This window comes from Osmerus mordax, chromosome 8 (assembly GCF_038355195.1).
Source record: "Osmerus mordax isolate fOsmMor3 chromosome 8, fOsmMor3.pri, whole genome shotgun sequence".
Taxonomy (NCBI): domain Eukaryota; kingdom Metazoa; phylum Chordata; class Actinopteri; order Osmeriformes; family Osmeridae; genus Osmerus; species Osmerus mordax.
In genome coordinates, this window is record NC_090057.1 from 3038099 (window position 1) to 3061038 (window position 22940).

The following is a 22940-nucleotide window of genomic DNA, read 5'->3' on the forward strand; positions in this document are numbered from 1 at the left end:
ACCTTCTCAATCTAATGCAATTTGGATAAATACATTTTTTACGGAAACTGTACTTTCAACGTTCTCAACGTAATAAAAAAAATTATAAAAAACGTTTCATGTCTGTGTCGGGGTGACTTGCCGTCCAGTTTATAAGATAGTCATAAATTATTTTAATTCATTTCCCCTTTTTAGGCCACATTGCAATACAAAACCCTAATGACAAATCTCTCAGCAGTTTTACAGGTCTCGGATGACAGCTGTGGTGAGAAAGGAACGCTTAAATTGCAGTTTAATTTGTTGTTTTATGGTTGTCGTTTTACAGTGCAGTCGACAAAGAATGTGTTTCCCACATATAGGCCTTGTAGAAGAAACCGGTCATGTAAATAGCCATGCAAATTAGAGTTTGTGCAACTACTATCACGGCTCAGCTAAATAGTTAATCAACTATCCAATTGTTCCAGATTAGATCGAGCATCGGCTTCATTAACATCATCAACGTTCTTGACATAATGTATGCATATATATCTGGCTTGGTATGCATTTTTTGCGCCATCGTGTTCTGACCAATTACAATAAGATGTTGAACAACTTTGCACAACCAATGACTTCCTGCAGCTTTCCAAGTTACGTGACTATATCAGATTATAGACAAAAGAATGGATATTTAAAACACTTACCAGTGCATTAACTGCGACTTTCTCAATAAAAACTGGCCTATTGTAGACACCTTCCACCCATCCAGCGAAATGTGATTCCTGGCCAAGAAACAAATGCCGGTGTATGGCGTTAAATCACCTCTATTAGTCGGGGTGACCTGGATCAGGCAGACGAACAACCCTCATATTTCCTCCCAAATTCCAAACATTCATGGAACTCTGGCTAAACATTATTACTACTCCAAAATACGACCATCGGGAAATCAGGCATGCACGTTTCAGGTAATGCTGAGTAATGCGTGAAGAGGAACGCTTAAATGAAAGGTAGTAGCAAATGTATCTGCAAAGGTAAAAAGGGTAAAAGGAAGGGTTTTGAGATAGAGGAAAGAGTTAAGCTACAAGTTATTCCATGCATGCTTAGTCTTATTAAATATGCAGCAGAGGAAATATGTCCTATTTTGCTCTCTAACAGCCCCCCCGCTGGGTGCCCCGCCGAGCCAAGCAGATCCTTATCATGTCCTATATGCTACAGGCACTACATGTTCTACAAAGTAAACTAATAATTTCAATCTCGATTTTCAAGGTAGATGCTTGCGGTTGATACGTTGGATAGGACCATTTTCCCTTCTAACGTTGACCACCACGCTCATAGCTGTAGTGCATACAGCACTAGGCCCTAGGCCTGCATCCCACTCCCTCCTTAAATATTGAAGATGGATAATGGCATTCGGCTTCCCAAGACAAGGTTGCATCCACATACCGCACGAGCTGAAAAAAAACACTTTATAAAGTGCAGTCTTTAAAATGAAGTAGTCTCTATTTCACCCTATCTTTCAGTATTATACACCCTGTTCCATATTTAACATAATTTCTCATTAACTACCAAAGCACAAACTATCTACAATGCACTCAAAGAAATACTGTGCCGTTAAACAGTTCCAAGTTATTTAATGTGAAGTATGATGTTTCTTCTTTGAAATAAAATGTGTACATTTAAACTGAGTTCTATAACATAGAGCCACGTCCTTATACAAACAAGAAAGTTCTCATCTCAAATGCAGACAACACAAAATAATTTGTGGGTTTATGAAAATGGTTAGGCAAATCATTCAGTTTTCTGAAACAAATTTACTATAGCAAAATACTGTAAGAGAATACTGTAATATCACCCCTTCTCTATTCACACTTTCGACTTATTATTTTAGCAAATTCAAATGCCCCATAACCAGATGTGTGTTCTCATTCTAGTGACAGTCACAGTATTGGAAGACTTGCCATCAGTGAGGAGGAGTTTGTGGGAGATGACAGACAGGAACGTCTCCCTGGACATCCACGGTTAGATTTTTCCTTAGTGTTGCAAACTCTGTCTTGGCAATTTATGTGTGTGAGTCTGTAGGCACAGTGCAGTGTGTTTATGTTGATTGCCACTCTAGACCGACCAGAGGAGAGAAATTAAGGTTTCCCCCAAACGTTGCTATGAATGCAGACGGGTTTAATATCAGGGCCCTGTGTGTTTGTGTGTGTGTTCCCCAGGCCGGCTATGACTCGGGGTGCTTTGCAGTGGCTCAGACAAGCTGTGTACATTGCAGGTCTCAGTGAGCATTGTGATTGGTCAGGAGTGTCCGAAGGGGGGCTGTGTGTTCAGGGGCCTCTGGACGATGACGGCATGAGCCAGGTCGGCCTCCTCCAGACTCAGCTCCTCTTCCAGGAGCTCTCGGAAGGGAAGTGATGTCGTCAGTATGAAAGGGGGTCCATTCCTTTGGCAGCGAGACACAAAGTCCTGGACGTCACTGATCCTAGTGGTCACATTGTTTCACAGATGTATCATGTCATTGTTTTACACATTTGAATAACACATGTATCAGGGCTACCACAAGTTCAATAATAATACAACAGGGTGTTTTTCTTTTGGGAATAATAAATTAAGCATTGCTTGAGGCAACGTTGAACATTTTTTCAGACCCACACAAATTCTCTGTCCTCTACCTGTTTATTATTCACTACCCTCAAGCCAAGTCTATAGTGATTCTGCTCACATTTATACCAGCTTTGCGCTCTGGCCTTTTCCCCTCCACTAACCCTGTTATATAAAAGCTGCATCTTACGCAATCCCTCTCTAGGGATTTTATAGATCCACGCCATTGCCATCTCTCAGATTATGTTTTCTGCAGCCCTGTGCAGCAGAGGATGACATGCACAGTGCTGCACTCAGACCCTGGTCCACGCCAGGATCAAGCATGACGTCATCTCCAACCGTCATGTGTGCTTCAGCTTTGAATTATACAATATGATACCCTACAGAGTCCATGTTGGTAACATACACTGGGACAGATGTAGAACTACAATTAATAATACAAAATAATTGTATTACTTCAAGTGGATTATCCACGTTCATAAATCTCAATCGTTATAAACAGACGAATGCAAAATACTGTCCATTATTAAAAAACACTGTTACACAGTTGCTACCTACTATTGATAAAACATCTATTTATACCATAGGCATCTATCTAGTATTAATAAACCTAATTCAGCTGAATGCATAAATATTTAGAACAGAACCCACCGATGTGATAGGTTGAACCGCTGAACCAGCCTCCTGCCGTCAGCCAACCAGATCTGCAGCGAGGTGACAGGGAGGGCATGGTCGAGTGTCACCATGGGAACCGGTGGTGACTCTCCATCCTCATGGATGGATGGAGACCTTGCTACTACCCTGGGAGCAACACTATAGGAGCGGGTCAGAACATAATGCACCTTTAGGGAACTGTTGAGCTAGATGGACACCTAGTGGTAAGTAATAGTATTACACTCTCGTTAATGTTGTCTCATGACTTGGAGAATTCAATTCCAATTTCATTGGTTGCCCTTTCCGGAGATCAAATCAAATGTATTTGTATTTCCCTTTTTACAAGCAATGTCACAAAGGGTTTCGCATACGCCCATAAAACTGCCCCTCCACCAACCTAAACCCTCAAGACAGACGAGGAAAAACTCCCAGAAAAACTAATGTGAGAAAAAAATGGAAGAAACCTTGGGAGGAGCAATTCAGTGAGGGATCCCCTCCTCCAGATACGGTTGGTGAAAGAGAGGTGCAGAACAAAGGCTAAACATAGTCATACATCAAGAAAATTGCCAATGGGTGTCGAAACACAGGAATCAAAGTTCAACTCGGGTCAGAGTTGGCGAATGTCAGTTCAAGCAGTGGAAGCAACGTGAGAGTATAGGTGTCATTATATATTACTATATATATTATATTACATATATATAATATTATATTACATATATATAATATATATGTAAACTCTGCAACACATTTCTATCCAATCGCTTCAGATCTGTGAGAGAAAAGAAGCCGTCTGGGGTGGAAAGTACCTCTGAAGTTAAAAATATCCTCCCTGACACCATTCTGTCAGTAAATGCATCTCACCTGCCGAGTCTGTAGCCCCGCCCACTGAAGGGGTGGAAGGTCTTCTTTTTGGGGACGTACGTCTCCTCCGTCAGGTCTTCTACGTTGATCTCCAGCTCCTCTTCCTCCGCCCTGCTCTCCAGCTCCACAGGCAGCTCCCTGTGACACCGCACACCAGAGAGCACACCAACATGCGTCAATATAATGGGGTCAGATGGCTGAGCGGTTAGGCAATCGGTCTACCAATCAGAAGGTTGCCGGTTCAATTCTTGGCCGTGTCAAATGACGTTGTGTCCCTGGGCAAGGCACTTCACCCTACTTGCCTCGGGGGAATGTCCCTGTACTTACTGTAAGTCGCTCTGGATAAGAGCGTCTTCTAAATGACTAAATGTAAATATCGAATCACGTCCAGTTTCTCTTGCAGTGTTTGTCTGTGGCACTGCCAACTTTCCTCTTAAGACGGTGAGCGATTATCCCTCGCTTAAAACAAGTAAATAATTGATTGTTTGATTGATAGGTCTACAGTCACAGGTCCAGGCTCTACAGTGTTTTCTGAGTCGTATCAGAGCTCACCCTCGTTTGATGGCTTCCAGGAAGTCCTGGTTCTGTTGTATGGAGTAGCTACGAAACTCCTGGTCGTTGACAGTGAAGCCGTCCTTCCAGAGCCTCACCACCATCTCGACCTGAAACACAAACCTCCACGCTGATGCCAAATCCTCAATTACATATTTCACTTAGACTAAATTCTGTTTTGCTTTCCCCAAGGGCACCGAAAACAGCACTTGGCAGTCTGTTACTTCTTGTGATGCGTGTGAATTTGCAATGGTTGCACTGTAGCATTCTTTTTGTTCACTGTGCCTGATAGCTTAGATGTGGTTGATGGGGGGGGGGGAAATTAAAACAACATTAATGTATTCTTTACAAAGACTTCAGATTCCAGTTAATTTACAGAGAGAGGGCTGGTAGAACACACTTCTGTGCAGATACATATGTCTATACTGTATATTATTTCATGTAATGGTAATGTAGGTTTGGAAGTGTCGGGTATGAACTAAAAAGCAAAAAAATAATAATGAGGTGGTGTATGATTTTCTAACCTTTGAACTTCCTGAGGCAACATTGCTGATCTTCTCCACCTCATCCAGAAGATCCTCCACAGAGAAGCTGCGTCTGATAGGTGCCTCCTCTTCCTCCTCCATCCCTCTGCCATCAGCACTAGAAACTACAGTCTATTAGGACGCCTTTTCCTAAATTCACACGTTTATTTAGTACATCTAGAGCACCTGTTGTGTCAGTGACATATTGATATGTCTCTGTGAAGCAATAATATCCATGTATCATCAATGCATCTATTATAAGTTACATTGAAGGAATAATGTCTTATACCACAGTATTTTAATTTGAGGTAATAATGCTTTTTTTTGTTCAAAAGAAACATTGTACTCACAATCTCAGACTACTCACCTATTTCCATCTTTCTCGTTCTCTCTCTAAATCTTTCTTTGCATGTTTTGTCAACTATCTGGAATAATGAAATAGGCTACTATGAAAAACTGTAGTTCAATCAATTACAAATCAACATATCAACCTTGAAAGTCGAGTAAAATTTCACCATTCGAGTCATTACGTAATCACAGATCATAACACTACGTACGCAATTATTCACAGCATAAACATACACTTGTCCTCCACATAGGAAATCCGTATGACAATTCTATATAACAAGCCGCTGCACACTGAATAGACTGCATTACATTTTATTCTAACCACGATGTTTCCATGTTGCAGTGCAGTAGGCCACGCATCAAGATTTTATAAAGCACGTCAGCCGTACACAGGAACGAACGAATACAGTTTAAGCAGTTTAAATCAAACACTGCCTATACCTGCGATGACACGCCACTTATTTAGCAGATGTTCAAACATAGTAATACATAATCTGCAAACGCCTGCCATTTACCTGATCGTGTTTTATTCGTTCCATGAGCTACAGATACAAGGGCGTAAGTTTTTGTTTTGCAAGCGGTGCTGGTGACGTAGCAGCCGTTTTCTCACTTCAACCGAGAACGCCACAGAATGGGTGGGCTTTGAAAACGCTGTTCAATATTATAAGGAATTTATAAAGCGCGAACATTTTACTATGTTAAATATAGGCTATGTCTTATATGTCCAATGCCATATAAAACGATCTATATATATAAAGCCTAGACGTACTATGTTTTGTGTTTTTTAAATATAAATCTAATGATCAATATTGTAAAATAATAATATTTTACAATTTTACAATATTGATCATTAGATTTATAAAAACTAAATATATTTATTAACATACTAGACAGCAATGACAACAGTTCGATTCACATGCATTTATAAGAGCTTCTTTCAGTTTGCTGTCCTTGTGGGAGTGCGCGCGCTCGCGCCTGCTATTTACAAATGTGTGTACGCATATTATGTGGGCCCATACCCACCCACGAACGAAATTATTCACATAATACTTTTGTTTTGATTCTGAGTATTGCTGTGGAAAACAATGTACTCATCCCTATGTTGGTCTTGCACAGTATGCCATGGACCCTAGATGCTCAAATGTAAACAAACTTCCTCTTATGCGCACGTGGCTCGCCGATTGACACGATCTCAAAGTCCTCAGTGTGCATTGGTAGGCTACAGAAATAATGTGACTGCACTGTGATCCCCCCCTCCCCTCTAGCCTACCTAGTTTCATCTAGAGTGTCTTGGACTTGTGTTTTAAATGTGCATAATAACAGATTAGTTTCTGTCTAATCCAGTCGTCAGGACAACCGTTTAGTCTAAGTGTGGGAGTTCTCATAATCCAGGCCACGGTCGCGGTATGGAAGGGATCAGAAGGCTGTTCCCTCCTGCTACGTGACCTCGCGCATGTTCTCTCAGGGGTGTATTAAACTCGAGGAATGCTTAATTACGAAATAAAGCAAAGTTGACAATTTATAGAATTTATGGCAAATTGTCAGCCGCCAATAAGAGATATAACTGTTAAAAGAAGTAACTTGTGGCACTGCTCTTGGGCTGAGCAAAGCGGAAGAGGGCGAGCGAGCCAGTTTGCCTGCTGACAGGAGCGAGCGAGAGAGAAAGAGAAATGGCGCCTCAATGCTGTGCTCACTGAGGCAGTGTTTAATACAAATATATAGACATAATAACGGTAAAGACGAGTAGAAATCATGGTGAACACAAGAAAGAGCTCTCGGTTTGAGCCAAGTATTCCCTTTATTTCATCCAGGACCAGGTCGTCTGCCAGGAATCACCCGAACTCTGAGGAACATGTAAGAGCCGGGTTCTATTCTTTAGATAGTGCTAGGCTAGTTGGCTAGCTGGCCGTGTCCTCGGTTTGAGCTTTCTCGCGTTCAATATTCGTAAAAAACAAAATTTGCTGCATTTGACACCAACCAAATTAATTCGACAAATAATAAAGATATTGCATGCATTGTTGAAACAGCTTCTCACTTGCACTAGCTGCTTGGTACTGCTGACGGATTGGCCTGCTACCGAGCTAGCTGAATGCTTCAAGTTGAGTTCTCTTTGTGTTGTAGCTAGCTCAGCCGGTCCCGGATGAAGGGGGTGAATTAGCATGCTACCGCGTTGTAGCTTTATTGTGTCACTAACCTGAAAAACATTATAAAGACCGGAGTAAACATGGCCATATTCTGAAATTTTACGTTATGACATTGGTCGTTAATTTATGTCATCATAATAAATTCGATATCCTAGTTGCAAGAAGATAGCTGTGGGGGAAGGGAGTCCTAACCCCCCACTTGGCTGTCTACAGTCCTTTATTTAGCCAGTTAGAAAGTTGAACTCGGTGAACTTTTTTGTTTATATTGTTGTGAGTCGAGGACTGTTGTTGACAGGGGCTATCTACAAGCTGTGTGTGTTTAGGAATTGGTGTGATCCTATGGAGGACATGGATAGTGCTAGCTACCTAAGTTGGATAATAGTTTATCGCAAAGTACCGTTGACTAACTTGTAAGATATTATTGACTGATAGTTAGCCGGCTAGGCTAGCTAGTAGAAGCTAACGAAAGCTATCAGTTGTCAATTACTATTCTGAACATGAACTAGCGGCAGCTCGTTAGACTATCAATTCACAACACCATACGAATGCAACAACTTCCAATGAAAGACACATATATTAAACTATCTCCTAATTTTAAAACACACTCAAACAATAATAGTTTGAAAAACGTCTCAGCTGTTAGTGAAGGGTATATTGATATAATGAGAGGTCCACACAACTGTGGTGTAATAGACAAAACTTGCTCTCTTGCCAGCCTAACTGTCAGTCAGAATAACCTCTATATATACAGTCAGTTCTAATCTAAACCAACACAACATACTTGTTGTCGTATCAACAAAGAATTGTGACTGATGCAGACCATGTAGGACAAGGACACGCTATCTGTCCTCCATGTTATTTAGTGGAGCTGTGAAGTCTAGCTCAGTGTCTTATATCATTCTCAGTTTACTGAGAACTTCAAGACTGAGTTGCCTTACACTTTTCCAAGAATAAGTTCCCTCTCTCTCCCTGGTTCTCTTTCTCTTTGTGTGTGGGTGTCTGTCTCTGTCTCTTTCTCTTTGTGTGTGTCTCTCTCCATCTGTGTGGATTTTTTCCTGAGCACTGTACTTGTGTTTCCTCAGAAGGAGCCGGGCAGTGATGTGAGCAGTCCCTCAAGCCCCAGGATGTCCCCGCCCTCAAAACGAACACGCAGGCAGTCGATGCCCAGCTCCAGCGACACATCCCCCTCGCCACAGAGCAAGGGCCAGAGGGTGAGCTGGGACAGGCCCACCTACCGTACCAGGTAAGGGGGACAGGCGGACTGTGATGGGTCGTGGGTTCAAGTCCAGAATCTCAGATGTGTCTGTCCGTGCCGTTGAGGGGTTACCCTAAGCCTTGTACAAAATCTGCTGAAATTCTCACATATCCTTCTTTCTTCCCCAGGTTATCCTCTCGTACTTTGCAGAACGGACACGGTCAGTTTCTCAGCTTTCGTACTGTTGTTTCAGATGTTGGGTTTTAAGTGAGCCCTTGTCTGACCTGTGCCTTTTTCTCTCCTGGTGCTCCTTCAGCCCATAAGAGTCAGAGGGAAGAGGAGGCTGGAGGGGGAGACCGCGCCCACATGAACGGCCACGTGGAGCTGCAGAGAAGCTGCCGAGTGAAGAAGAGCCGCTTCGAACACCTCAACCAGAGTCTGCTGTTCGACCAGCTCGTCAACAGGTACACACACACACACCACACACACACACACCACACGCTCGGCCTATACCCTCCACCACAGGGTCCCCTGTTCGTGAGCAACGTTGTGAACCGGTTGTGTCACTGTGCGTCCGTGTCTCAGTACCGCCGAGGCCGTTCTGCAGGAGATGGACAACATCAGCAGTATCAGGCAGAGCCGGGAGGTGGAGAGACTCCGGATGTGGACCGACACAGAGGTGGTGAGTCTGGCACTGCACGCGTGCAAAGCCTTTAGCCATAACCCCCCCCCCCCCCCCCCCCCCCCACTCCAAGGGATTCCTACGACCATTTGATATGAAACGCTAGACCCCCTTCAGTCACGCGTCATGGATTAGAGACAGTGGGGCGCGATGGAAGACATGATTGTAGCTGCATCTGATGACCCATTCCTTTAGGAAAATATGGACATGTATTCCCGGGTGAAGAGGAGGAAAGCGATGCGCAGGAACACCTTCAGCATGCAGACGCACCACAAAGTCCTGAGCAAGACGGATGAGGAAGAGGAGGAAGAGGAGGAGGGGACGGAAGGTCAGTCTTTTATGTTTGTTGTCGGTAAAGAAAGAGATCTATGTTTTATTTACGCTGGCATTAAGGTAACCTTCCTTACGTTTGGTCTGGCGGCTCAAGAGTCCCACGAGGAGGAAGAGGAGGCGGAGGACGATGATGAGGATGACGAGGATGATGAAGGAGATGAAGCCGAGGAGGCTGGAGAGGGGGACGATCGGCCCTACAACCTGAGGCAGCGCAAGACAGTTCAGCGATACGAGGCGCCCCCTATTGGTAAACACAAAATCATCTTCCCAAACTCTGGATGTAACAACAAATTCCTAGATCTACAGAATTCATGAAATCACATTCCTAAACCCCACTGGGATTTCTATTCAGAGCCAGTGAACAGGAAGCAGAGCAACCCGTCTGTGTTCGACACCCACAGATCACCTGCCAGAAGAAGCCATATAAGGTAAGACGGCGATCTTGGGAATCTTTTTCTGTAGAATCTACTGCGTGAGATGGGTGTTGTCAACACACTGTGTTGACGGTGCTGTCGGCTCATTTCTGTCACAGAGTGAAGAAGCACGCCATCCATAGCAGCGACACCACCTCGTCTTCTGACGAAGAGAGGTTTGAGAGGAGGAAGAGCAAGAGCATGACCCGGGCCAGAAACAGGTGACATCTCACCTCCTTCTGACGCCTGACTGTCTGCCAGTCTCTTTCTCTCTGTCTCTCTTGCTCTTTCTCTGTCTCCCTGTCTGTCTCCCTGTCTGTCTCCCTGTCTGTCTCTCCCTGTCTGTCTCTCTCTGTCTGTCTCCCTGTCCGTCTCTCCCTCTTGTCTCTCTCCTTGTCTCTCTCTCTCTGTCTCTCTCTCTCTCAACCTGTAACCTGTGCTCTTCCTGCCTCTGCAGGTGTTTACCTGTGAACCTGCGGGCAGAGGATCTGGCTAGCGGGGTGCTGCGGGACAGGGCGAAGGTGGGCGCCAGCCTGGCAGACGTAGACCCCATGAACCTGGACAACTCGGTGAGGGCAAAGGGTCCAGACCCTGCCGTGCTTTCTCTCTCCAACAGGGCTGCTTCACACAAGTCACTCACAAACCAGATGGCCACTTTGTGTTTGTGTTGTAAGCTCACGCGTTACTTCTCTCCCCAGGTGAAGTTTGACAGCGTGGGTGGCCTCAGTAACCACATCCAGTCTCTGAAAGAGATGGTGGTGTTCCCTCTGCTCTACCCAGAGGTCTTTGAGAAGTTCAAGATTCAGCCGCCAAGGTAAGTACTACATTTCTGTTCCAAGCACCATATGTTGTCTTATTGGCTATATTTGTGTGATAACCCCACATTTGACCCCTCCACCCCCCTTCCTCCTCTCTTCCTGACTCTGCCCTGTAGAGGGTGTCTGTTCTATGGGCCCCCGGGAACAGGGAAGACACTGGTAGCGCGAGCACTGGCTAACGAATGCAGCCAGGGCGACAAGAAGGTGTCTTTCTTCATGAGGAAAGGAGCTGACTGCCTCAGCAAGTGGGTCGGCGAATCAGAGCGACAGCTGCGCCTTCTTTTTGACCAGGTTAGCCAATGGAAATACTCTGGGGGGGGATTACTAGACTAGACACATCATCTTAAGTGTTGACTGTGTGAGAGGTTGTGACGGCTGCGTATCCTTCCTCTCTTAGGCGTATCTAATGAGACCCTCCATCATCTTCTTTGATGAGATCGATGGGCTGGCCCCAGTGCGTTCCAGCAGACAGGACCAAATCCACAGGTAAGGCAGAGGGCCTAGGTGGGGTGACTACCCGTCCTGCTTTGCGTTGGATCACACAGCATTTTCACCCCTTGTCCTGCACGTCTCATATTGAAAATGCTGTGCGATCCAACGCAAAGCGGGACGGGTCACCCTAGGCCCGGGTGAGGGCCCGGATCCTCACACTACCGCACGGTTCATTAACTCACCCGAGCGCTCAGTGTTTAGTTTATTATAGCAAACATACAACCGTACTAACCATAGGGGTGGGAATCGTTTGGTATCTCACAATGCGGTTCGAATCGATTATTGGGATCACGAATCAATAAAAAAATCTGTTCGCGATTTTGAATCCTAAAAAATTATAAAAATATAAATAATACAATACAAAAATACGCAAAAAATAATAACAATAATACATTTTTAACATTTCTGAATCAATGTGAATCACTAGAAGACTGAATCGCGATTCAAATGTGAATACATTTCCCCCCCCCCACCCCTAACTAACCATGCCTGCTATTTCTCTCCAATTGGAACACGTGCTTGATCGTAACACGCTGTCGTACCTCCTCTCACCCCACCCGTCCGTCTCTCCCTAGTTCAATCGTGTCCACGCTGCTGGCCCTGATGGACGGGTTGGACAGCCGAGGAGAGATAGTGGTCATCGGTGCTACTAACAGACTTGACTCTATCGACCCTGCACTCAGGAGACCCGGGCGTTTTGACCGGGAGTTTCTGTTCAACCTGCCCGACAAAAAGGTGAGGGAAGCGGTGGAGGGGTGGAGGTCACGCCGCCAGGCAGCTCGGGGTCTGGCGTCTGGAGGATGTGCTCACGGGGAGGGGGGGGATGTCAGGCAGTTTTAATGGCCACAGGACATTTGCAGTTCTCGTCGTCGTGTTGTACGGGGGAGGGCAACAGAAGCACCACAACAGTGCCACGGGGGGGGGGGGGGCGGCACTTACTACTAGTAATGTTGTGTTTTCTTGCATGAGCCCCTCCCTTGGGCCTCCTCCACTGCATTCCATTTAGTGGGAGAGCAGAGCGCACGTTCACACCCCCAGCTGGAGCCGTATTGAGAATAGGTGTTGTGCTTGTAGACACGCAGCGGTTTCCCCCCTGTAAGGCATAAGTATCCACAGCCCTCCAGCTATTAGTGAGGCTCTGGAGACCGTGCTTGTGTTTTTGGGCCTGTGGTGCGCATGTAGACAACACAAACATTCACTGAACGAAGGGAGTTTGTGGAAGATTCATTCCGAGTTCTGTGTATCGACCAAGAAGGTGTGTGTGTGTGCGAGTGCGTGGGAGAATGATCCTTTAGTCCAGCAGTGCCCCACACGTTTCTCCTCCCGCAGAGTCCTGTCTAATTGGCTGCCTCCTGCAGTCCGTCCTCACAGTGAGATTGCGGGTAATCAAAGCCCGATCTCTGTGCCATCGTCGGTTCACCCCGGCAGCAGACCCCAGATAATCCAGGTCCAGAGTATTCACCCTCACTGTGGGGCGGGAGGGTTGCAGGCTCTAGTCCCACCCCAGCACTCGGATTCATTGATCAGCTGAACAGCTGGGTCGTGTGGTTCATCTCATTTCCCCCCCCCCCCCCTCTGAGTTTCTAAATTTTCTTTCTATCGCTTCAGGCAAGAAAACAAATCCTAGACATCCACACGCGGGACTGGAACCCCAGACTGGCAGAGCCGTTTGTAGAGGAGCTGGCAGAGAAATGTGTTGGTAAGACGTGACAGATGGAAGGATATCCGCTTTCCTTTTCAGTTGTGGGGTGGGGGTGGGGTGGGGGGGGTGTTACCACACCTGGAGGTGTAGATATCACCAGGGTTCACCGGTTGTCAGGCATCCATGTCTGTTCTGTTCGTGATAACCACCCGAAGCCCTTGGTCTCCCCAGGATACTGCGGAGCAGACATCAAAGCACTTTGCACGGAGGCGGCGCTGGCTTCGCTGCGGCGCCGCTACCCCCAGATCTACGGCAGCAGCGTCAAGCTGCAGCTGGACGTGTCCTCCATCGTCCTGGGCCCTCAGGACTTCAGCAGGGCCCTGAGGGCCATCATCCCTGCCTCCCAGAGGGCCCTGGCCCCCCCGGGCCGGGCTCTGAGCCCTGCCCTGAGGCCCCTGCTGGCCGGGGCCCTGGCTGATATCCTGGGGGCCCTGTTCCGCGTCTTCCCCCATGCCGAGCAAGGAGACAGAGACGACTCGCACGGTAAACCTGGGCCTGGCCTGGTCTCTTCTTCCTGGTCCCCCCTGCATCCACTAGTCTGTCCTCGATCCTCCGTCTCTCCTCTCACTCTGACCAGGGCTGAGCGACAGGACGCAGGGCCTGACGGCTCGCTCTGCGCATCAGTCTGACGCTGAGCGACAGGATGCAGGGCCTGACCACAGTCCTCCATCACTCCTCTCTGTCCTCTTTAAGAGAGGCTGTGTTTGGAGACTTGTGCCACTCTGCCCTCAGGCTCTCTAGTAGAGTGTGGAGCTAGGCGAGGTCTGCTGAGGAGCGATGGCGTGAACATGCCACCGCTCTGCAGCACTGAGCTAATTCTACTCACGTTTATGAAGTTTGGTACATTAGCTGTGGAACGGCTCATGGCCAGTGGGACATTTCTTAGGGGAATTCTATCTCATTTGCTACTTAATGACTTTAATTTACCACCCTGGCAAATCTCTCTAATAGCCAGCCTATGACATTTCCCTCTAAGTCATTATTTTATCTATTTTTGGGGGGGCAATTTCACCTCTATGGGTAGTTATAAAATAATTCAATTGGGAGGACATAGTTTGTTACCTGGGATTGAGAAAGTTGTTTTTGTTGCTGCAAAGACACTCACACACACCCCCACCCCCTTAACTTGTGTTCTCTCTCCTGACTCCAGTAGATAATCAGCTGCTAGAGGAGGAGTTGTACAGCGACGAGGACAATGAGGAAGGAACCAGCTCCATCTACGACTTCCACCCAGGATCCCCACAGAGACCCTCCCCCTCCACAGCATCTCACAGACCCTTCCTTCACTTCAGCACGTGAGTCTGCACTCCACCCAGGAACCCTAACACCTCCAGGCCTCTCCTCCACACACACACACACACAGACAGACAGAAATCAGCATCTTTGTAATCCAGATGAATTAGATTCTGTTGTCACTCAGTGCTGGTCAAAACCAGTATTGCTATATTCCTGAACCCTGAAGGCCTAATAACTGTTACAGCGTGGAGCTCGACGCAGTCCTCGCTCTATTGCGTCAGTGCCATCTTGTGGGCAGAGTGGTGGAGTGGAGTGACTCCGTCATGAAATCATTTATCAATGATCATTGAAGAGCTGTCATCAGTGTAGAAAAGAGATGATGAATGTTCCTGATCAAATCCACATTAACGTAAAAGGCTGCTTATCCGCCAGAATGATAAAAGGGTACTGCGAAGTGACGTCCGTGTGTCATATTAATCCGACATCCTTCAGTAGGACATGACAGGATCGTTTTACAACCCATCATCGTCATGTATCAAATGGATGGGAGATATGGACAGTGTGTGCAAGGCTGTGTGCAGTGAACAAGCGAACCCTGTTGACTGACCTGTGTGTGTGTCTCCCAGGTCAGCCCTGCTCCAGCCCACGGCGTGACCTGTGTGTGTGTGTGTGTGTCTCTCCCAGGTCAGCCCTGCTCCAGCCCACGGCGTTCCGTCCCCGCCTGCTCCTCTCCGGGCCCCCAGGCTCAGGCCAGACCTCTCACCTGGCCCCTGCCCTGCTGCACCACCTGGACAAGCTGTCTGTGCACTGCCTGGACCTGCCCACGCTCTACTCTGTCAGCGCCAAGACCCCCGAGGAGTCCTGCGCTCAGGTACAACACACACACACACACTCTCACTCACACACACACACACACGCGCACACACACACTCACACACACACACTCACACACACACACTCGCACACACGCACACGCGCACACACACACTCACACACACACACACACACTCATAACCAGGCCCAAACGTAATACGTGGGCGCAGAATTCCGACGAAAACCCGCGGATTTTCAAGTAGAAGGCATTGGTCTGAGGCAAAATGTAAATAAACTTTTCGACTCATATTACGTCTCTATTATTAAAACGTTAGCCAAAAATGCTAAGAATTGAAAAAGAAGCACTTATCCACCAAAATGACAGTAAGAGTCTGTCAACATTCAATTGACCATATTCGGCGTCAAACTGTTGTGGAACATCTTCGGTCGCTCCGACATAAGAACAGGAAGGCTAGCGGAATTCCGCAGATTTTCAGTGACTAACCGCAGAAAATGTACAAAAAATCTGCGTATTACGTTTGGGCCTGCTCATAACACACACTCATAAAACACACTCTAGAGTGTGTTTTATGAGTGTGTTATGTGTGTACTTCATATTACGTGTCTGACAGGCACTGATACTTAGCCTTCCCAGCTGCCAGTGTGTGTTGTTGAAGTGCGTCTCTGTGTCCAGGTGTTCCGCGAGGCTCGTCGGAGCGTGCCCAGTGTGGTGTTCATGCCGCACATCTCTGATTGGTGGGAGGTGATCAGCGACACTGTGAAGAGCACCTTCCTCACCCTGCTCCAGGACGTGCCCTCCTTCACGCCCATCCTCATCCTCGCCACCGCAGAGTCCAGCTACACACAGCTACCAGAGGAGGTGAGGACACACACACACATACTGAGAGTGTTCATAGTTCGCTGTCACATCTCCCTTCTTTGTTTATTTAGGGATCAGGGAGTTGTGTGTGATCATGCTTTGAGGTGTGGGATTGGTGTGTGTGAGTGCTTGGAAGTGTGTTTGGTGTTGTGTGTGCAGGGCCGGTCCTTCCTATAGGCGACATAGGCAGCTGCCTAGGGCGGCATGAAGAGGGGGGTGGCATTTTCCCAAGTGCATCCATTAATTAACCCTCCCACTCTACCAGCAGAGGGTGTGTGTGTGTGGGAGTGCTGGGAGGTGTGTGTGGGGGAGTGCTGGGAGGTGAGTGTGTGAGTGCTGGGAGGTGTGTGTGGGGGAGTGCTGGGAGGTGTGTGTGGGGGAGTGCTGGGAGGTGAGTGTGTGAGTGCTGGGAGGTGTGTGTGGGGGAGTGCTGGGAGGTGTGTGTGGGAGTGCTGGGAGGTGAGTGTGTGGGAGTGCTGGGAGGTGAGTGGGAGTGCTGGGAGGTGAGTGTGTGACTGCTGGGAGGTGTGTGTGGGAGTGCTGGGAGGTGAGTGTGTGTGTGTGGGAGTGCTGGGAGGTGTGTGGGAGTGCCGGGAGGTGAGTGTGTGTGTGTGGGGGAGTGCTGGGAGGTGAGTGGGAGTGCTGGGAGGTGAGTGTGTGACTGCTGGGAGGTGTGTGTGGGAGTGCTGGGAGGTGAGTGTGTGTGTGTGGGAGTGCTGGGAGGTGTGTGGGAGTGCCGGGAGGTGAGTGGGAGTGCTGGGAGGTGAGTGTGGGTGCTGTGTCTCTGATGGAGGCCCAGGTCCAGGGTGATGGAGGCCCAGGTCCAGGATGGCTGCTCCTGGGGCAAAGCTCTCCCCGCAGTCCCCTTCATTAGGACAGACAACACTGGAGGCCAGAGCAACAGACCGCTTTCTCTTGATCTCTCCCTCTTGTCTTGTGCTATGCTTTGAGGGGTAAGCACACACACACACACAGCATCTGCCACTTTGTAAAGCTTCCCTAATGCTCGGATCATCGTCGAGATGTTTCACCATATCTGAGCCGGCAACCTCAACACAGCAATATTAACTTGTGTGGTCAAGTGCGCTTCGAAGGGATTAACCATAAAAGGAAGCAGTCCCTTCATTTAAACCCTTCATCTTGACAGGTGGCCTGGCCTGGGCAGCTGACCAGTCACAGCTGTTCTCTGTGAGAGCGCTTCTCTTATATGTGTTGTTATTCTGGACTACACTCTGGGATTGATGCACTGAATCCAACCCACATCTTTGGCTGACCTCAAACACACGGATGTCGCTTCTAAATGTATTGAAGATTGATTCCTTTTTGAACTGATCACAGACCCTTCACAGCATCTGCCCTTCTCTGCATTGACCCGGTTGTCTTCTACCATCCTTGAACGTACAGGAGGAGGTGGCATGATATTGATTGGACCTCACTGAGGTTGGGGTATAGGTTTGTTTCTGTCAGGTGGGTGTCGCTCGCTGTCTTGCCTGTGGAAACGTGTCGCAATCAAATATATTCTCTGCTCCGCTAGAGCAGCAGAATCAATGTGAGCATTAGGTGCGTGCTTGCTATTTCTCTCTCTCACACACACACACACACACACACACACACACAGAGCAGGGGGGTAACACACTCCCTCTGCCCAGGGGGGATTGCTCATGCACTCACACACGGCAAGGGGTCCTCCATGTCTCCGTGGAAACTCGGGTCGATGGCTTAACTTGATAATAAAACATTGAGCACTTAAATGCAGAGAGCCAAACTACTCAAACCTGGTTGGAAGTTGGAGGAGTTAGGAGAGTGCTGGAGAGTTGTGAGATGGGAACAGCCTCCAGGAGGTGTGTGCAGGAGAGGCACGTCAGACAGTGGAGTGGAGGGTCTGGGCTAGAATGCAGAGGTTGCAACATTCAGAGAGAAACTACATTTGCAGAGAGAAACTACATTTGCAGAGCAAATGAGCCGTTTGTTGAATTTGTAGAGGTTTTAACATTAGCAGAGCTTCTGAAAGCTGCACTCGTACAGGACCTGCAAGAAAGCCCCCAGTGAGTGTGCTTGTACCCATTAGGATGAGGTGGAATAAATGAGACTGAAGTAGTGGTTTTCTTTTTTTGGGGGGGCGCAGAATGTAGGTTTGAGTCTGCAGACAGTGCGGCCAGGCTGTTAAATAGACACTCAAACCTGGTCACTTCCATTGTGTTGCTAAGAAGTAAAGAAGCTTTTCTTGGCGGTGATGAGAGCTTCCAGAGATGGAGGCTTAGTTTATCCCCCCCCCCGGTGGGCTAGCCTATGGTCTGGAACATTCTATTTAAATGGGTGTTGTGTCATCCTGGCATCAGCGCTGGTGGCAGATGTCCTCTCAGCACCCAGAAAGGGAGAGGTGGTCCTTCTGCCAAAATCACAGATCCCCAGAAACGCTCCCCCCCCTTCTATCCTCTCCCCCCCCTCCTCCCCTCCTCCGTCCCAGATCCGATTGAAGAACTACAGACACAGACGATAGATGGAAGAAGGGGGGGGGGGGGGAGCGGAATGTTCCAGGTGGTTCCAGCTGCCATTCTCCCCTGCACACGTCAGGGATTTGTGCCCGTGAAAACAGCATCTGTGCCGGGCTGTGGGTGGGCTGTGGGTGGAAGGCTGTGGAAGCATTGGGTGGCGAGAGATCTGTAAGGGCCTCTGAACCTGCTCCCAACCTGTTGTGAGCTGGGCTCCAGAGCCAGGGTGGTCAGAACCTCTGCCAGGACCCTCTGCCAGGACCCCCTCCATGGAGCCACACCCTCTGCTACCGGGACACATGCTACATCTCCACCTTTGCCAGCTCAGCAGGAATGGGATTAGTTGGATGAAAACAGCTCTGTGTGACTTAAACCTTTGGGTGGCTTCAAAAAAGAGTCCGTATTCAAACTGATTAAACCCCTATGACTGGTCACTTGCCATTTCTACACTGATGAGAAGGGCCAGACTGATGCAGTGTGCAAGGAGCAGCTGAGTTGATAGAACCTCTCTCCTGTCAGTTGGCATTGCATGTTATCTTGTCAACAAAGGCAGTGTCATCCTGCACGGACGTGCCAGTCTCTGTCTGAGTTTGTGAGAGTGTGAAATGAAGAGTGATTTTGGAGCTCAGATAGGCTTGAAGGCACTCTATTCACACTGACATGATTTAGGATGGATTTTAGGTAATTGGCCACTTTCAAGGGCAGATTAAAGATTCAATTCAATTGAGCAATAACTCCAGCTCTCACCAGCAGCCTACTGAATCTGCTCCTCAAACAGGGACACTTAACTTTTTCCACTTGTTTATTGATCCATCTGGCCTTCTTTCAGTCTTTCTTTTGTGTTACCTTCACCTCCTGAGAGGTTCTGGGCATTCTGAACTGGTAGGAGATGGCACAATGAAGAGAGGGAGGATTTTATTGTGATGTTTCTAGTCCCCTACCGACTAGTGGATTTGTTATTCTACCAATGGAGCGCTGGCCCCAGTTTGGCGTTGTTGCTGTAGCGGTGAGCTCCACTGATCTCTAGCCGGTGGGACCTTCCTCTTCTCCAGCCAGCCATCCATCCCTCCTTCCCTACCTCTGTGTCTCCCTCCCTCAGGCCCGGAGCGTTGATCAGGACACAGGAAAATCGTTAGTGCTGCACACGCACAAAGTTTTCCTCCGGTTCGTCCCTCGATCCCCTCTTTCATGCGTCTCCTGTTGAGGGGTCCAGAAATGGGGGCGCGAAAGAGCCAGAACAGAGGGAGATGAAAGGAGCGAGAAAACAAACTCATCTTGGGGTGGGGGGAGAATCGATGTGAGAGACAGATGGGAGGAGTGGGGCGCTAGGTCAGCAGCCGGATGCCGTCTCTCAGGGCCAATCTGGGGCTAGGCTTGTGAGGTTGACCTCTGACCCCTGCCCCCCGGCTGCTCCTCCAACCGCCAAGCACACCTGGAGAGATGCTGCTGCAAGCACAGCCGGGTCAGTGATGCACAACCACAGACGGATGAAGGCTATTTTCTTCTTTTCCTAATGGAACGGATGAAGTAAAGAAAAAAGAAAAAAAGGTCATTCTCAGTGAATCTCTCACACGTGGCTGTGTGGCGGTCAGGGTACCAGTGCCCATCAAAGGAAGGAGCAGGTGTTCTGTTGGATGAGCGAGTCGTCATAGTGACCCTGCTGGAGGGGCCGTGGAACCCTCTAAGGCCCGTTAATAATTGTCAGTGCTGTTGTATTTTTACCACAATGTCAAGGCCTCGCCATGCTGCTGCCCCTGGTTGTGTGTGAGGGCTGGTGCCCGTCGTCACCAACACAGCCTCTTTCCATTTGATTCCTCTGCAGCGTCAGATATCACACCTCATCAATACTGCAGGCCTACAAACAGCCCTTCTGATGTGGAGGCACACATACACACACCAGAACACGCAAACGCACAAAAACAGTAAACGCACAGCATTTCATTGTACACCGCAGGAATCCTACTTCGCCTTCTCTTGTGTTTAAACTCCAGGCTAGAGACAGAGATTAGCAGTCAAACCAGGACAAGGCTAAACAAACAGAATAATACATATTAAAAAACCCTAACCCTTGCAGAACCTTGTTGCAAGGGTGCTTGTCTGTTCAGCACTAGAGACTGGACTCAGACTTATTCAAACCATGGCAGTGCCTCGCAAAGCCCTTTCTTCATGTTTGGTAGACAGACATAGGTGGGGAGGATGGAGGCTTTGGAAGGACTGTTGCAGACATACCTTCTTTAAGTTAGCAGACCAGAACGAACTGCTCCCCATGAGTCCAGATGTAGCACACACACACATATATGGACAAGCTGGTGCAGGTCGATATCAAAACTCCATTGATTCGCTTCATGGCACAGTACTTGGTTTCTTTCCACTTATCCCTCATATGAAATTCAGCATTTTTCACTGTCAGAATATTGATATTGGGTTTGTCTTGGCTTTCCATAAATACAATGGGAGCTGCATGTTGAATCCTCCAAGGTTATTTTTTTTTGTGTATTTTGTTTTTTTGGTATATATTTTTTATAGGTGAAAAGAAATAACAAAACAAACTATCCACGGAAGATTGTTTTGTTTTCTCTTCCACCCTCCATCTATCAGATGGTCACTATTGACAGTCAGTCAATGTTTACTGCCTCTCATGATGTTGTTGTTGTTGTTGTTGTTGTTCAGGTGAGGAGTATGTTCCAGCAGAGCTACGGGGAGGTGGTGAGTCTGTCTCCCCCAGGACAGGAGGACAGGAGGAGGTTCTTCTCTGAGCTGCTGTTGGACCAGGCTTCCAGAGCGCCGCCCCGCAGGAGAAGCCCAGGTACTGCACAGCAACACCAGCAGGCTGGCCCTCTGACGAGCACACAGCAGACACACTCTGACAACCACACAACAAACACCCTAATAAGCAGGCTACACGCTTACACACTGCACCAACACACACACACACACACTCTTGTCTCCGTAGCTGATGGTTTTTATATAGTGTGAAGCCTAGAGGGCAGCATTGCCTGATGGTTGTCCTGATCATCCTCCTTTTTAACCTGACCCTGTCAGCTGCAAGCAGGGAAGAGATTCATGAATTTTTCCATAATTTCTCTCTTCTGAATCTAGTTACGTGAACTTTCACTTTAATGGTTAGATTTCCCTTTTCTCTGAAGGACAGGATTACCAAAGGAACCTTTTCGACATGCTTGAGGATTAGGACAGCAAGTCTGTAGCTAGCCGTCAGTCTTTCTCCTCCCTGCAGCCTTCTTCCCCCATACATCCCCTGCATACATCCTCTCCCCCTCATCCCATCACCCCTCACTCATCCCCTCATCCCACCACCCCTCACTTATCCCCTCATCCCACCACCCCTGCCTCTCTCCCTCACTCATCCCCTCATCCCACCACCCCTGCCTCTCTCCCTCACTCATCCCCTCATCCCACCACCCCTGCCTCTCTCCCTCACTCATCCCCTCATCCCACCACCCCTGCCTCTCCCTCACTCTCTCCCCCTCATCCCACCACCCCTGCCTCTCCCTCACTCTCTCCCCCTCATCCCACCACCCCTGCCTCTCCCTCACTCTCTCCCCCTCATCCCACCACCCCTGCCTCTCTCTCTCCCTCATCTCCTCTGCTTCTCTCTCTTCCTCCATTCACACCCCTTCACCTCCGTGTCGTCCCCCCCATGGACACCCATCAACCCCCCCCGCCCCCCCCTGTGCTCTGAGTCCCAGCTCAGTGTGAGGGAGCTGTCTGCCAGGGCTCTGGCAGCAGAGGCCTTTCAAATGGAAATCCCTCCCAAAGCTCCGATCCAGGAATCCTCCTTGATGCGAGGCAGGGGTCCCTGGTACTCCCGCTCCACACTCTTCAGGGTCCCACTGAATAAAACAGCAGCCCCATCTTCCAACAGGAGGCCGGAGGGAACTGGACGCTAGCTAGCTGCTGAATTAGCTCTCAGCCATTAGCTCTAATTAGACTCACGGCTCCCATGACTGGTAGCCAGCTATTACACAGCACAGTGGCCATTGTGAATGTGGATCTGAGGCTAGCCGTGTTGGCAGGCGCCTGGAGGCAGGGCTTGGTGGCTGGGGGATAGAGAAGAGGAAGCTGGAGGATAGGTTGGATGTTGATAAGTACTGGATATTATTCTTGCATGGAGTTGAGGCTACCCTCTGTGGGCTTCTGTCTTTTCACAATGAGGATGGAGACGGTTATTGATGGTGGGGGTGTTTATTAGGAGGCAGCAGAGGTGTGCTGTCGGAGAGATCCTAGCCG

The 22940-nt window shown here is 48.3% G+C and overlaps 2 protein-coding genes across 3 annotated transcripts in view; one reads left to right on the forward strand and one right to left on the reverse strand.

Annotated features, from left to right (window-relative positions):
- Positions 1 to 1572: 1572 nt before the first annotated feature.
- Positions 1573 to 6089, reverse strand: ubxn2a (UBX domain protein 2A). Of its 2 annotated transcripts, XM_067241927.1 has the most exons (7): positions 6008 to 6089; positions 5512 to 5569; positions 5145 to 5269; positions 4621 to 4730; positions 4069 to 4206; positions 3205 to 3366; positions 1573 to 2434 (listed from the first exon to the last, which is right to left on the reverse strand). In XM_067241927.1, exons 1-7 carry the CDS (start codon positions 6029 to 6031, stop codon positions 2251 to 2253), a joined length of 801 nt encoding a protein of 266 aa, XP_067098028.1. In that variant the 5' UTR covers positions 6032 to 6089; the 3' UTR covers positions 1573 to 2250. The 2 variants fall into 2 exon arrangements, with proteins under 2 accessions (XP_067098028.1, XP_067098029.1); XM_067241928.1 differs by lacking the exon at positions 6008 to 6089 and having other exon boundaries at positions 5145 to 5262; positions 5512 to 5561.
- Positions 6090 to 7184: 1095 nt separating this feature from the next.
- Positions 7185 to 22940, forward strand: part of atad2b (ATPase family AAA domain containing 2B) — a 54416-nt gene continuing 38660 nt past the window's right edge. Inside the window, exons 1-20 of the mRNA XM_067241400.1 lie at positions 7185 to 7346; positions 8719 to 8879; positions 9020 to 9051; positions 9148 to 9295; positions 9417 to 9513; positions 9709 to 9841; positions 9941 to 10093; positions 10199 to 10274; positions 10379 to 10480; positions 10717 to 10828; positions 10958 to 11073; positions 11194 to 11368; positions 11475 to 11563; positions 12145 to 12304; positions 13178 to 13268; positions 13443 to 13754; positions 14425 to 14566; positions 15192 to 15378; positions 16015 to 16200; positions 21363 to 21498. Coding sequence (XP_067097501.1) covers positions 7245 to 7346; positions 8719 to 8879; positions 9020 to 9051; positions 9148 to 9295; positions 9417 to 9513; positions 9709 to 9841; positions 9941 to 10093; positions 10199 to 10274; positions 10379 to 10480; positions 10717 to 10828; positions 10958 to 11073; positions 11194 to 11368; positions 11475 to 11563; positions 12145 to 12304; positions 13178 to 13268; positions 13443 to 13754; positions 14425 to 14566; positions 15192 to 15378; positions 16015 to 16200; positions 21363 to 21498 — 2710 coding nt within the window. The 5' untranslated portion in view covers positions 7185 to 7244. The remainder of the gene's footprint in view (positions 7347 to 8718; positions 8880 to 9019; positions 9052 to 9147; positions 9296 to 9416; positions 9514 to 9708; positions 9842 to 9940; positions 10094 to 10198; positions 10275 to 10378; positions 10481 to 10716; positions 10829 to 10957; positions 11074 to 11193; positions 11369 to 11474; positions 11564 to 12144; positions 12305 to 13177; positions 13269 to 13442; positions 13755 to 14424; positions 14567 to 15191; positions 15379 to 16014; positions 16201 to 21362; positions 21499 to 22940) is intronic.

Coding starts and splice junctions, on each gene's coding strand:
- ubxn2a (XM_067241927.1), bottom strand. CDS start 6,031: ATGGAACGAATAAAACACGATCAG. Junction 5,570..6,007: donor AACGAATAAAACACGATCAG/GTAAATGGCAGG, acceptor TCATTATTCCAG/ATAGTTGACAAAACATGCAA. Junction 3,367..4,068: donor CGGGGCTACAGACTCGGCAG/GTGAGATGCATT, acceptor CCGCTCCTATAG/TGTTGCTCCCAGGGTAGTAG.